The 17,014-nt window shown below is 28.5% G+C and overlaps 1 protein-coding gene and 1 long non-coding RNA gene across 4 annotated transcripts in view; one reads left to right on the top strand and one right to left on the bottom strand.

The window, feature by feature from the left end:
* Window positions 1–17,014, bottom strand: part of LOC143195929 (uncharacterized) — a 351,357-nt gene that overhangs the window by 239,032 nt on the left and 95,311 nt on the right. The window contains exon 1 of one of the 3 annotated variants that reach the window (XM_076403458.1): window positions 4,288–4,743. The exons of the other annotated variants lie outside the window; for them this stretch is intronic. Within the exon in view, the coding sequence (XP_076259573.1) occupies window positions 4,288–4,357 (70 nt within the window). The 5' untranslated portion in view covers window positions 4,358–4,743. Of the gene's footprint in view, window positions 1–4,287; window positions 4,744–17,014 lie in introns of those variants that run through there. 3 annotated transcript variants of the gene reach the window in all.
* The window catches only part of LOC143195935 (uncharacterized), an 86,299-nt gene continuing 75,641 nt past the window's right edge, over window positions 6,357–17,014 (top strand). Inside the window, exon 1 of the long non-coding RNA XR_013005621.1 lies at window positions 6,357–6,393. This is a non-coding gene — a long non-coding RNA (uncharacterized LOC143195935). The remainder of the gene's footprint in view (window positions 6,394–17,014) is intronic.

The raw sequence follows: 17,014 nt of genomic DNA, 5'->3' as shown, positions 1-17,014 counted from the left end.
TTATATATTGACTTTCAAATGAATCATTAAAAAATACACATTAAATAATTTATATTCGTAATATTTAACACTTATAATGAGAATTAATTAAGCTGACGCGTCGGCTAATATAATTCAGTTATTAATAATATTCATAAAACAAAACTAAAAGTTCTTTTTAAATTTATAGATTTTTTTGTTTACGAAAATTCCCCGAATGCGCGAAAAGGTATTTTTATACAGAATTATAAGATATACGTTCAAGATGTTAATCCTCTTAAAATTTATCTAAAAATATAAGGCAAAAAAAAACGCTTTAAATTGAATATAACAAGGTTACTGACCAATGTTTAGCTAATTTCTAGTATCCTCCAAATACTTATTGAATAATATTTCGACACTCAGAAGTCAGACAAACATAGATCAGGCGGATAAGGCCATTGAGATATCTGACGCTCACGATAAACGTTATTAAACGCTCAACAAACGGTCATAATAATATATACTAATAATAAAATAATATAATCTATACTAAAATATTTAAAAAATATTCTATTTTTTATTAATATCATATATATAATAATATGAAATCATATCAATATCAACTAACAGAAATAATAAAAGAAGTGTTTTAATTATTTCGAATAACAAAAACACTGTAGTAATCAAAATATGTTAATAAAAATGTTAAGGAAAAAATCCTAAAGAAACTTATGATCTGCCTGTTAATTAGAATTAGTCGTTTTCACGCACCTGTGTTAAAAATACATTGTATTATTTTGATATTATGTTTAAATTATACCGTTGTAAATATTCACAATATTATTGACCAATCTAATACAATCAAAACAGGGATATTGACGTAGTAACCAACTAGTTTTTTATATACCGATTTGAAAGGATGAAATATTTGTAACTGGCGGTACAAAATTCAGTTGTCAGTTCTTAATCATGTTAATTCATGTGATAAAACAACTGAAGCTGGATGTACTACTTGCCCATACTAAATACAATTAGATTGTAATTTTCAACAATTAACACATTGATGATCCAGGGTTATTGGTCCAATTATAAATTTTACATTAAGATTCTTAGTCACTGACTAAAATCAGAACTAGTACTGAATAGTAAAGCATGTGTTGTATTGATTTTGTGTAAAACCAAGTTGTTTAACAAATCTTTTGTATCCAGTTAACAAAAAAGGCTTAGAGGTGATCTGTAAAAAACATATTTTGTGTTTTAAATATTTGACAAATCCAGATTTTTATTCGAACTGAATCAATTAATATCAGATCATATTGATGAATAAAATGAAAATATAATGAGCAAGTAAAGTTCAATTTACAAAAAATTAAACAATTTTCATTAAAAAAAGTAGTGAAAACTATGAATACAAAGGAAAAACAGGCTTAAATATGATTTAAAGAAACTGGCACTAAGTTTCTGAGCCCTTAACTTTAAATTTATGGAAGTTAACATGACAGACAGTTTGATTGATAGTCTGATTAGCTTTAAAATTTATTTTTTTGCACAATTTACCTTCACATTTTCTTAAAAGCTTCAGAGTGATGTGGGTGAAAATATTCGAAAATATTACTGTTGGTCACTTCACAGATAACCAATATACAGAGAAAAGAGAACGGAAATATTCGTATTATAGTAATTTAATATTATTGTAAGTAAAAATTGCAACAAAGAAAACAGTTTTTAAATAATTTCGAGATATATAATTGATTTCATGTTATGTAGTATTAAATTTGATGGAAACTTATAGAAATATTTAAATATCAGGACTAGTGATTTATATGCTCAATTATAATATCAAAACATATTGAACTGTATCGTTTTTCATTATTTTTTCCAATGTAACAGTATACCCTAACCTAACATATAAAATGTTTTTCAATATATCACGATTTATACACCTCAATACAACGAAATTTAGTTTAAACCATAATCGCAAGGTAAAAAGTAAGCATAATAATTCCGGACCAAGCACAACTTTTTTCGTACAAACGCTGCAGATTTTGCATGGGAAAAGAATGTTTCAAGCTGACGATGCCCAAAAATAAAATGATTTTTATGTATCCGCAGCAGAGATTGTCATACGATAGTTATATTTACTGAAGATAATTTATTATCTTGAGACGGCCCTTCAATTGTTTTTTTAATGTCAGATATTGATGAGAGAGGGGGTTGTTTAATAAAGAATTACTTTTGATAATATGATTGAGATCAAACTTGAAAAAATAGAAATTGTACTTAGCAGATATATTAAATTCTATATTAAAATGTTTTGTCTATTTTGTTGTTATGTGGTGAGAAACTTGAGGATAATCATCAGGTCAAAAATAATTATAACAATTCCTGACCGAGCACAAACTTTTTCCTATAGATACTACCATTTTTCAAATTCCTAGTTGACGACAACTAAAATAATTATAAACCCAAAATCTATAGGAAAAAAAAACGATTTGTTTTCGATGCTGCCTGAAAAAAAGAATGTTTTCAAGCTGACAGATAAAGAAGCTCAAAAATAAAAATATATTTTTATGTATCTGCACCAACGATTGTCAAACGATAGTTATATTAATTGAAAATGATTTATTATTATCGCCATACGGCGCTTCACTCATTTGTCTTGTCATATGTTGACGACAGTGGGTTGTTTAATAAAAAATTACTTTTGATAAGATGATTGTGATCAAACTTAAGAAAACTGAAAGGGTACTCACCACAGTCGTATATTAAAATTGCCTATTTTCAAGAGATATAATCTATGTTATGTTGTAGAAACTTGTGGATAATCAAAAAATACATACTATTTAGGTTTTTATTGGTTTGGGTAATTATTACTGAATATTTTGGCTCATTTATAAATGACAACTGGAAATTTTAACCAATATTACCATAACATTTTATGGAAACTCATGGAAATATTTGAATATCAAGAATAGTGATTTATATACTCAATTATAATATCATAACATATTGAACTAATATAGATTCAATATTCCAGCATTGTTTTTCTTTAATTTCTCCACTGGTACAGTATAACATAACCTAACATTTAAACATTTCTAACAAAATATCCCACTGTTTATTCTTTTCAGTAAAAAGAAACATTAATTATAATCACCACGTCAAAAATAATTATAACAATTCCTGACCGAGCACAAACTTTTTCCTACAGACACTACCATTTTTCAAATTCCAAATTGACTACGACTAAAATAATTATAAACCAAAAATCAACAGGAAAAAAAAGATTTGTTTTCAATACTGCCTGAAAAAAAGAATGTTTTCAAGTTGGCAGATAAAGAAGCTCAAAAACAAAAATATATTTTTATGTATATGCAGCAACGATTGTCAAACGATAGTTATATCAATTGAAAATGATTTATCATTATCTCCATACGGCGCTTCAATCATTTGTCTTGTCAGATGTTGATGACAGAGGGTTGTTTAATAAAAAAATACTTTTGATAAGATGATTGAGATCAAACTTGAGAAAACTGAAAGGGTACTCATCAGAGTCGTATATTAAAATTGCCATTTAGGTTTTTATTGGTTTGTGTAATTATTATTGAATATTTTGGCTCATTTATAAATGACAACTGGAAATTTTAACCTCTATTAATAAGATTTTATGGAAACTCATGGAAATATTTGAATATCAAGAATAGTGATTTACATACCCAATTATAATATCAAAACATATTGAACTGATATAGATTGAATTTTGTAACATTGTGTTTCTTTAATTTGTCCACTGGAACCTTATAACATAACCCAACATTTAAACATTTTTTAAAATATCACATCGTTTATGCTTTTTAGTAAAAATAAACTTAGTTTAATCATAATCACCACGTCAAAAATAATTATAACAATTCCTGACCGAGCACAACTTTTTTCTGCACTACCAGTTTCAATATAATATTATAAAAATATATATATTTTTATAAACTCAAAATTAACAAGGAAACTAGCCGGAACTAAAAAACAGTTTGTTTTGTTTTCGACTTTGCGTGAAAAAAGAATGTTTTAAAGCTGACTGATAACAATGCTCAAAACTAATAGAATATTTTTACAAATTTACGGCAACAATTGTTAGATTTGTTGAAGATAATTTATCATTATCTCAATATGTCGCTTTAGTCGTTTTTGTTATGTACAGAGGCTGATGACAGGGGATTGTTCAGTCAAAAATTAACTTCGTTATCCTAATTTTCAATGGAAGAATAACAATACGTTTATTTTATTGTCGTTGAGAAAATTTTCGCTAAGATGTTTAAGGGTACTCACCCAGATTCCTGTTCGAAATCTGAACAGACAGAGGCCCACAACTGGTGGTGGTGCAAAGCGAACCCTCCATCACGCCTCACTCAAACAACAACTAACAACAAATAAGGCACTGTATCAGAGTACACACTGGTCGGTTCTCATGAACTGTTGTTCGCCACCATACACAATCACCAGTTGACGATTGGCACAATGCCGAAAAAACCCAAACAAACACGTCGCAGGACTGTCAACGTCGAATTGATTGTCTTCGATCTGTGACGTTTCATCCTAGATCGCGTACTCCTTGCCGATCGAAATGTCCGATGGATCCTCTCCCGAAGAAAAAATCCACATGTAGCGGCGACCGCCGATTTTTCGATGTGTATCCGATGAACCGAAATTCACAGAGTGTGACACGACGTTCTGAGAGCGGCCGGCGTTCAAACTCACCTGTTTACTTCGCCTGTTCGTTTTCACGGGCAAACGATGGAAACATCAAGCCAGGCTAAGGTGGACCGCCTACTATGCGGCCAGCGCGGCGGCGCCGCCTTTTTAAATATATTTAGACTAGAATTTATTAATTGTTTGGAAAATAAAAAATATCACTACTTATATAAAATTGGTTGCTAAACCAGATGGTAATGTAATATTTCTCAGAAATGCAAAAATGTCTAAAAATTTTTGTCTTTTATTTCCAAAAGAATGTGTTAAAAAATCGAATCTCAATCAAGATTAAACAAAAATATCTCAAGGAAAATGCAGGTACACAAGTAAAACTAGCTGTTTGATAGAATACTATACGAATTTGTTGTAAATTTTCAAGTTATAGAGAAAATATTATTAATAATAAGTCATATTGGTTATTATATTAAAGAAGGTAAAATAAAATTATTGAAAACTACCACATCGCAACTCTTAAAATATATACATTTATTTATATATCTAGAATATTCACAAAACGCTGGAATTTTGATTTCTTCTTGACAATTTTTACGGAAAAAATGAAAAACATGACATTCGCTCTAAAAAAAGTAAATTTGCTCAATAACCCTGTTAGATTTCCCAAAATGCTTATACTAACCTAAACGTTATTCAATTACTTATCTATTTCAATTAGTGATTTAATTTTGTTAATATACCTTGAAAACAATATAAATTTAAAAAAAAACAGTATTAATTCCGGTCGAGACCGTGCTATAGTAGGCCGTAACTCGTACACCTAATGCGTTCGGTTCCGATAGCAAACTAATTAAAATAAATTGACAAAAAGCCATTACTAAATATAATTAGAAGTGTCCGCGGCCACCAGAAAGAGCTAAAGGTCAGAAATGTGACAAGCGTTGAATAATCATGACGAACGAACGCGTCAATCGAACGCGGGTTCAGCGAGGGAGGACAGTAAACAAAGTCGGAGACAGTCGGGCGAACAAACGACGAAGGAACGCGCGCGAGCGAGACGGAAATGTTTAAACAATCAATGCTAACCGCGGTGATAATTTTATTAGGAATAAAATCAGAAGCAACGGGAGGATTTTGTTATATTGACGATGCACGATACGCTACAAATTGAATTTTTATAAATCAGAGTCACATCATTATTTAATTTCTTTTTGATTAAATTTCAAATATATAAAGTCAGCTGACGGTATATCTGTCAATGTGCATTACCATGGTAACCACTGCGATAATGGCCGTTGCTATGGTAACATTTTCAAACACTGTTAGTCAGTGTCAACCATTCCACATGTGTTTATTAGTTATTATAACGCTGTTTTAATTACTGCTAATTAGTTAATACTTTTCTTACTGTATATTAATAATGTATCAGAGCAACATATTTACTTTAATTAAATCTTTCATATTGACTCTCTAGTCACGCAGTTTTCATCAATTGTAGTATTTAATTTTTCTACAATGAAGGTAACAGTACATTTTAGTCAACGATCGGTTTATTCCCTTGATAATTCTTGTAAAACAAAACGAAGAAAACTCTTGAAAATTCTGTGAACGTAAAAGAAAATGTGTCAAAGTGTTCATAAATGTTTAACCGCTGTTTATTGAGTTTAAATCAAAATAGTGAAGAATCTGTGCAACAAAATGAATACATTCAATCAGGAGCAAGGAAAGGTAAGGGCTCACAAGTATAGTTAGGAATAAGTTATTAAAACAAGCTGCTTTAAAATGTAATCTAAATCACACCGAAAAAAAAACAGAGAAGCTGCTTAGAAAATGCAGTAATAGTCATTCACTAATAGATTGACACAGTATTAAACTGATGTATTAATAACAATAAAATACCCTGCCAGGTTTATATACTTTAAAATCCAAGTTTGGAATACAGGGGTAGTACTTTTTTGTTACTGTGTGTGCACTTTTATTGTCCGGGGCAGTCCCGGAATATAAAAACTCAAAACTAAAAACTAAAATCCTCACGGTACAAAAGTACGGCTACCTAAGCATATCAATTTCAGTAACTAATATCAATACCATTAAAAGTGAATGAACTATTACGTTTATTTTTTTTATTTTTACATAATATATAATCATAATCCGTATTTCCCAATGTATTCATTCTAGCAACCTTTTGTTCTATTGTATATGCTACTAATCATATATTTATATTATTACGTGTAGAAATAAGTCTCTGACTTTCTGACTGAATATAGCCCTCAAATATTATTAATCTTGAATCATAATCAACGTTTCATTTCCATTTATTCCATTTATATATTTTTGAGCCCAGTAAACTTTATTTACGTAGAACTTTTATTTTATTATGTTAAAAAACATCAAGATTATTATTTGTATTGTATGTTAAACACCATAATTGTTACAAGATCTAATCTAACCTTAGAGAATACAAACCTCTCGAAACCTTACTTGAAATGATACAGCGCCATCTCTGGAGGTCGATGCGATCGCGTCAAAATACGACTACTAATTTTACTCGCGTAAATCAGTAATCGTGTTTATGTCAACATTTCGCATTTCATCACACATTATTAAAAAATAGAGATAATTAACATACGGTTGTGTAAATTACTTGATAATTTACACAGAAAATACATTAAAAATATTTGCTTAACACTTGTGTCAGACTATATATTCTTATTTTAAAAATACGGTCAACGTTTAACACCCTTAGTCTAAATGAAATCATATTATCTGTCATTAACAATTTACCTACATGAAAACATGATACTTTTCGTAAACTGTAATTCCGATAACTTGATATTTCGTTCAATACATATTTCACATGACTGATGCACGTCATGTTTATTGCAAACAATATATAAAACAAATCACAGTTTTTATCTCGAAATATATTTACCTATGATAAACCGTAATATTTTTAATCTTTCTAATCAATTTATGTGTATCTATTTTTTAAAATCACGTAAATAAAAAACGCAGAATCCTTGGTGCTAGTAAACGTCATAAATTCGAATCCCACGTGACCATGAATGACAATGAATGATAAAAGCAAAATTCTCAAAATATATGTATTTTGCCAAGAACGAAACGAAAATCCATGTTAAATTACTCTAAAATTAATAATTTTTGAGATATACCACATAAACTACAATCTACATACTTTTGGAAAATACAGTTTTCACTCTATAACATAAAATCTAAAGGTTGCGTCAAATTTATTTTACTGCCACTTGATTCAACATAAAATTCTCTATAACTCCTGTAATTTTCACTACGCTGATATTATCAGAACGGAAATGACTGCAAATAACTTGAAAATGGCAAAAAATCACAAATTTTCACGACTATATATATGGAAAAAGTGCCAATTTTTTTCATCTCCCGGATAAAAGCAAAATTCTCAAAATATATGTATTTTGCCAAGAACGAAACGAAAATCCATGTTAAATTACTCTAAAATTAATAATTTTTGAGATATACCACATAAACTACAATCTACATACTTTTGGAAAATACAGTTTTCACTCTATAACATAAAATCTAAAGGTTGCGTCAAATTTATTTTACTGCCACTTGATTCAACATAAAATTCTCTATAACTCCTGTAATTTTCACTACGCTGATATTATCAGAACGGAAATGACTGCAAATAACTTGAAAATGGCAAAAAATCACAAATTTTCACGACTATATATATGGAAAAAGTGCCAATTTTTTTCATCTCCCGGATAAAAGCAAAATTCTCAAAATATATGTATTTTGCCAAGAACGAAACGAAAATCCATGTTAAATTACTCTAAAATTAATAATTTTTGAGATATACCACATAAACTACAATCTACATACTTTTGGAAAATACAGTTTTCACTCTATAACATAAAATCTAAAGGTTGCGTCAAATTTATTTTACTGCCACTTGATTCAACATAAAATTCTCTATAACTCCTGTAATTTTCACTACGCTGATATTATCAGAACGGAAATGACTGCAAATAACTTGAAAATGGCAAAAAATCACAAATTTTCACGACTATATATATGGAAAAAGTGCCAATTTTTTTTATCTCCCGGATAAAAGCAAAATTCTCAAAATATATGTGTTTTGCCAAGAAAGAAACGAAAATCCATGTTAAATTACTCTGAAATTAATAATTTTTGAGATATACCACATCAACTACAATCTACATATTTTTGGAAAATACAGTTTTCACCCTATAACATAAAATCTAAAGGTTGCATCAAATTTATTTTACTACCACTTGATTCAACATAAAATTCTCTATAACTCCTGTAATTTGCACTAACCTGATATCATCAGAACGGAAATGACAGCAAAGAACTTGAAAATGGCAAAAAATCACAAATTTTCACGACTATATATATGGAAAAAGTGCCAATTTTTTTCATCTCCCAGATAAAAGCAAAATTGTCAAAATATATGTATTTCTCCAAGAAAGAAACGAAAATCCATGTTAAATTACTCTAAAATTAATAATTTTTGAGATATACCACATCAACTACAATCTACATATTTTTGGAAAATACAGTTTTCACCCTATAACATAAAATCTAAAGGTTGCATCAAATTTATTTTACTACCACTTGATTCAACATAAAATTCTCTATAACTCCTGTAATTTGCACTAACCTGATATCATCAGAACGGAAATGACAGCAAAGAACTTGAAAATGGCAAAAAATCACAAATTTTCACGACTGTATATATGGAAAAAGTGCCAATTTTTTTCATCTCTCGGATAAAAGCAAAATTGTCAAAATATATGTATTTCTCCAAGAAAGAAACGAAAATCCATGTTAAATTACTCTGAAATTAATAATTTTTGAGATATACCACATCAACTACAATCTACATATTTTTGGAAAATACAGTTTTCACCCTATAACATAAAATCTAAAGGTTGCATCAAATTTATTTTACTACCACTTGATTCAACATAAAATTCTCTATAACTCCTGTAATTTGCACTAACCTGATATCATCAGAACGGAAATGACAGCAAAGAACTTGAAAATGGCAAAAAATCACAAATTTTCACGACTATATATATGGAAAAAGTGCCAATTTTTTTCATCTCCCGGATAAAAGCAAAATTCTCAAAATATATGTATTTCTCCAAGAAAGAAACGAAAATCCATGTTAAATTACTCTAGAATTAATAATTTTTGAGATATACCACATCAACTACAATCTACATATTTTTGGAAAATACAGTTTTCACCCTATAACATAAAATCTAAAGGTTGCATCAAATTTATTTTACTACCACTTGATTCAACATAAAATTCTCTATAACTCCTGTAATTTGCACTAACCTGATATCATCAGAACGGAAATGACAGCAAAGAACTTGGAAATGGCAAAAAATCACAAATTTTCACGACTATATATATGGAAAAAGTGCCAATTTTTTTCATCTCTCGGATAAAAGCAAAATTGTCAAAATATATGTATTTCTCCAAGAAAGAAACGAAAATCCATGTTAAATTACTCTAAAATTAATAATTTTTGAGATATACCACATCAACTACAATCTACATATTTTTGGAAAATACAGTTTTCACCCTATAACATAAAATCTAAAGGTTGCATCAAATTTATTTTACTACCACTTGATTCAACATAAAATTCTCTATAACTCCTGTAATTTGCACTAACCTGATATCATCAGAACGGAAATGACAGCAAAGAACTTGGAAATGGCAAAAAATCACAAATTTTCACGACTATATATATGGAAAAAGTGCCAATTTTTTTCATCTCTCGGATAAAAGCAAAATTGTCAAAATATATGTATTTCTCCAAGAAAGAAACGAAAATCCATGTTAAATTACTCTAAAATTAATAATTTTTGAGATATACCACATCAACTACAATCTACATATTTTTGGAAAATACAGTTTTCACCCTATAACATAAAATCTAAAGGTTGCATCAAATTTATTTTACTACCACTTGATTCAACATAAAATTCTCTATAACTCCTGTAATTTGCACTAACCTGATATCATCAGAACGGAAATGACAGCAAAGAACTTGAAAATGGCAAAAAATCACAAATTTTCACGACTATATATATGGAAAAAGTGCCAATTTTTTTCATCTCCCAGATAAAAGCAAAATTCTCAAAATATATGTATTTTGCCAAGAAAGAAACGAAAATCCATGTTAAATTAATCTGAAATTAATAATTTTTGAGATATACCACATCAACTACAATCTACATATTTTTGGAAAATACAGTTTTCACCCTATAACATAAAATCTAAAGGTTGCATCAAATTTATTTTACTACCACTTGATTCAACATAAAATTCTCTATAACTCCTGTAATTTGCACTAACCTGATATCATCAGAACGGAAATGACAGCAAAGAACTTGAAAATGGCAAAAAATCACAAATTTTCACGACTATATATATGGAAAAAGTGCCAATTTTTTTCATCTCCCGGATAAAAGCAAAATTCTCAAAATATATGTATTTTGCCAAGAAAGAAACGAAAATCCATGTTAAATTACTCTGAAATTAATAATTTTTGAGATATACCACATCAACTACAATCTACATATTTTTGGAAAATACAGTTTTCACCCTATAACATAAAATCTAAAGGTTGCATCAAATTTATTTTACTACCACTTGATTCAACATAAAATTCTCTATAACTCCTGTAATTTGCACTAACCTGATATCATCAGAACGGAAATGACAGCAAAGAACTTGAAAATGGCAAAAAATCACAAATTTTCACGACTATATATATGGAAAAAGTGCCAATTTTTTTCATCTCCCAGATAAAAGCAAAATTCTCAAAATATATGTATTTTGCCAAGAAAGAAACGAAAATCCATGTTAAATTAATCTGAAATTAATAATTTTTGAGATATACCACATCAACTACAATCTACATATTTTTGGAAAATACAGTTTTCACCCTATAACATAAAATCTAAAGGTTGCATCAAATTTATTTTACTACCACTTGATTCAACATAAAATTCTCTATAACTCCTGTAATTTGCACTAACCTGATATCATCAGAACGGAAATGACAGCAAAGAACTTGAAAATGGCAAAAAATCACAAATTTTCACGACTATATATATGGAAAAAGTGCCAATTTTTTTCATCTCCCGGATAAAAGCAAAATTCTCAAAATATATGTATTTTGCCAAGAAAGAAACGAAAATCCATGTTAAATTACTCTGAAATTAATAATTTTTGAGATATACCACATCAACTACAATCTACATATTTTTGGAAAACACAGTTTTCACCCTATAACATAAAATCTAAAGGTTGCATCAAATTTATTTTACTACCACTTGATTCAACATAAAATTCTCTATAACTCCTGTAATTTGCACTAACCTGATATCATCACAACGAAAATGACATCAAAGAACTTGAAAATGGCAAAAAATCACAAATTTTCACGACTATATATATGGAAAAAGTGCCAATTTTTTTCATCTCCCAGATAAAAGCAAAATTCTCAAAATATATGTATTTTGCCAAGAAAGAAACGAAAATCCATGTTAAATTAATCTGAAATTAATAATTTTTGAGATATACCACATCAACTACAATCTACATATTTTTGGAAAATACAGTTTTCACCCTATAACATAAAATCTAAAGGTTGCATCAAATTTATTTTACTACCACTTGATTCAACATAAAATTCTCTATAACTCCTGTAATTTGCACTAACCTGATATCATCAGAACGGAAATGACAGCAAAGAACTTGAAAATGGCAAAAAATCACAAATTTTCACGACTATATATATGGAAAAAGTGCCAATTTTTTTCATCTCTCGGATAAAAGCAAAATTGTCAAAATATATGTATTTCTCCAAGAAAGAAACGAAAATCCATGTTAAATTACTCTAGAATTAATAATTTTTGAGATATACCACATAAACTACAATCTACATATTTTTGGAAAATACAGTTTTCACCCTATAACATAAAATCTAAAAGTTGCATCAAATTTATTTTACTACCACTTGATTCAACATAAAATTCTCTATAACTCCTGTAATTTGCACTAACCTGCTATCATCAGAACGGAAATGACAGCAAAGAACTTGAAAATTGCAAAAAATCACAAATTTTCACGACTATATATATGGAAAAAGTGCCAATTTTTTTTATCTCCCGGATAAAAGCAAAATTCTCAAAATATATGTGTTTTGCCAAGAAAGAAACGAAAATCCATGTTAAATTACTCTGAAATTAATAATTTTTGAGATATACCACATCAACTACAATCTACATATTTTTGGAAAATACAGTTTTCACCCTATAACATAAAATCTAAAGGTTGCATCAAATTTATTTTACTACCACTTGATTCAACATAAAATTCTCTATAACTCCTGTAATTTGCACTAACCTGATATCATCAGAACGGAAATGACAGCAAAGAACTTGAAAATGGCAAAAAATCACAAATTTTCACGACTATATATATGGATAAAAGCAAAATTGTCAAAATATATGTATTTCTCCAAGAAAGAAACGAAAATCCATGTTAAATTACTCTAAAATTAATAATTTTTGAGATATACCACATCAACTACAATCTACATATTTTTGGAAAATACAGTTTTCACCCTATAACATAAAATCTAAAGGTTGCATCAAATTTATTTTACTACCACTTGATTCAACATAAAATTCTCTATAACTCCTGTAATTTGCACTAACCTGATATCATCAGAACGGAAATGACAGCAAAGAACTTGGAAATGGCAAAAAATCACAAATTTTCACGACTATATATATGGAAAAAGTGCCAATTTTTTTCATCTCTCGGATAAAAGCAAAATTGTCAAAATATATGTATTTCTCCAAGAAAGAAACGAAAATCCATGTTAAATTACTCTAAAATTAATAATTTTTGAGATATACCACATCAACTACAATCTACATATTTTTGGAAAATACAGTTTTCACCCTATAACATAAAATCTAAAGGTTGCATCAAATTTATTTTACTACCACTTGATTCAACATAAAATTCTCTATAACTCCTGTAATTTGCACTAACCTGATATCATCAGAACGGAAATGACAGCAAAGAACTTGGAAATGGCAAAAAATCACAAATTTTCACGACTATATATATGGAAAAAGTGCCAATTTTTTTCATCTCTCGGATAAAAGCAAAATTGTCAAAATATATGTATTTCTCCAAGAAAGAAACGAAAATCCATGTTAAATTACTCTAAAATTAATAATTTTTGAGATATACCACATCAACTACAATCTACATATTTTTGGAAAATACAGTTTTCACCCTATAACATAAAATCTAAAGGTTGCATCAAATTTATTTTACTACCACTTGATTCAACATAAAATTCTCTATAACTCCTGTAATTTGCACTAACCTGATATCATCAGAACGGAAATGACAGCAAAGAACTTGAAAATGGCAAAAAATCACAAATTTTCACGACTATATATATGGAAAAAGTGCCAATTTTTTTCATCTCCCGGATAAAAGCAAAATTCTCAAAATATATGTATTTTGCCAAGAAAGAAACGAAAATCCATGTTAAATTACTCTGAAATTAATAATTTTTGAGATATACCACATCAACTACAATCTACATATTTTTGGAAAATACAGTTTTCACCCTATAACATAAAATCTAAAGGTTGCATCAAATTTATTTTACTACCACTTGATTCAACATAAAATTCTCTATAACTCCTGTAATTTGCACTAACCTGATATCATCAGAACGGAAATGACAGCAAAGAACTTGAAAATGGCAAAAAATCACAAATTTTCACGACTATATATATGGAAAAAGTGCCAATTTTTTTCATCTCCCAGATAAAAGCAAAATTCTCAAAATATATGTATTTTGCCAAGAAAGAAACGAAAATCCATGTTAAATTAATCTGAAATTAATAATTTTTGAGATATACCACATCAACTACAATCTACATATTTTTGGAAAATACAGTTTTCACCCTATAACATAAAATCTAAAGGTTGCATCAAATTTATTTTACTACCACTTGATTCAACATAAAATTCTCTATAACTCCTGTAATTTGCACTAACCTGATATCATCAGAACGGAAATGACAGCAAAGAACTTGAAAATGGCAAAAAATCACAAATTTTCACGACTATATATATGGAAAAAGTGCCAATTTTTTTCATCTCCCGGATAAAAGCAAAATTCTCAAAATATATGTATTTTGCCAAGAAAGAAACGAAAATCCATGTTAAATTACTCTGAAATTAATAATTTTTGAGATATACCACATCAACTACAATCTACATATTTTTGGAAAACACAGTTTTCACCCTATAACATAAAATCTAAAGGTTGCATCAAATTTATTTTACTACCACTTGATTCAACATAAAATTCTCTATAACTCCTGTAATTTGCACTAACCTGATATCATCAGAACGGAAATGACAGCAAAGAACTTGAAAATGGCAAAAAATCACAAATTTTCACGACTATATATATGGAAAAAGTGCCAATTTTTTTCATCTCCCAGATAAAAGCAAAATTCTCAAAATATATGTATTTTGCCAAGAAAGAAACGAAAATCCATGTTAAATTAATCTGAAATTAATAATTTTTGAGATATACCACATCAACTACAATCTACATATTTTTGGAAAATACAGTTTTCACCCTATAACATAAAATCTAAAGGTTGCATCAAATTTATTTTACTACCACTTGATTCAACATAAAATTCTCTATAACTCCTGTAATTTGCACTAACCTGATATCATCAGAACGGAAATGACAGCAAAGAACTTGAAAATGGCAAAAAATCACAAATTTTCACGACTGTATATATGGAAAAAGTGCCAATTTTTTTCATCTCTCGGATAAAAGCAAAATTGTCAAAATATATGTATTTCTCCAAGAAAGAAACGAAAATCCATGTTAAATTACTCTAAAATTAATAATTTTTGAGATATACGACATAAACTACAATCTACATATTTTTGGAAAATACAGTTTTCACCCTATAACATAAAATCTAAAGGTTGCATCAAATTTATTTTACTACCACTTGATTCAACATAAAATTCTCTATAACTCCTGTAATTTGCACTAACCTGATATCATCAGAACGGAAATGACAGCAAAGAACTTGGAAATGGCAAAAAATCACAAATTTTCACGACTGTATATATGGAAAAAGTGCCAATTTTTTTCATCTCCCGGATAAAAGCAAAATTCTCAAAATATATGTATTTTGCCAAGAAAGAAACGAAAATCCATGTTAAATTACTCTAAAATTAATAATTTTTGACATATACCACATCAACTACAATCTACATATTTTTGGAAAATACAGTTTTCACCCTATAACATAAAATCTAAAGGTTGCATCAAATTTATTTTACTACCACTTGATTCAACATAAAATGCTCTCTATAACTCCTGTAATTTGCACTAACCTGATATCATCAGAACGGAAATGACAGCAAAGAACTTGAAAATGGCAAAAAATCACAAATTTTCACGACTATATATATGGAAAAAAGTGCCAATTTTTTTCATCTCCCGAATAAAAGCAAAATTCTCAAAATATATGTATTTCTCCAAGAAAGAAACGAAAATCCATGTTAAATTACTCTAGAATTAATAATTTTTGAGATATACCACATAAACTACAATCTACATATTTTTTGAAAATACAATTTTCACTCTATAACATAAAATCTAAAGGTTTTATCAAATTTATTTTACTACCAGTTGATTCAACATAAAATTCTTTATAAACTCTGTGATTTTCATTATATTACTATTATGTAATCGGAAATGATAGCAAAAAGCTTGAAAACGGGAAAAAATCGCACAGTTATATGGAAGAAATGCTATTTTTTTCATACTCACAATATATGTATTTTGGGGTGAAAGAAACGAAAATGTCTGTTAAATTACCCGAGAATTCATAATTTTTAAGATATGACACATATTCAGAAATCCACATATTTTTGGATAAAACATTCTGCATTTTATAACTCAATATAATTGTCATCAGGCTTTTACTCACTTGAACTCTCTTTAATATAGTCGTAATATAAGTAAGACTTTCTGCAAAAGCACTTTACTTGGCACAAGATCCGAAATATTCCATAAAACATACATAAAACATAACTCTAACCAAAAATAAAATATAATAATGAACAACATAACCCTGTGTTACACCATCTTTTGTAAGACGCTACGAATTAATTCCAACGCCTGATAATTTATGTTCTTAAACCCAATATTAAAATTAATGAA

The sequence above is a fragment of the Rhynchophorus ferrugineus genome, unplaced genomic scaffold (genome assembly GCF_030347505.1).
Source record: "Rhynchophorus ferrugineus isolate W39M unplaced genomic scaffold, kcgeb_rfMv2 rfM4, whole genome shotgun sequence".
NCBI lineage: Eukaryota > Metazoa > Arthropoda > Insecta > Coleoptera > Curculionidae > Rhynchophorus > Rhynchophorus ferrugineus.
This window is presented reverse-complemented; position numbering and strand designations above follow the sequence as displayed.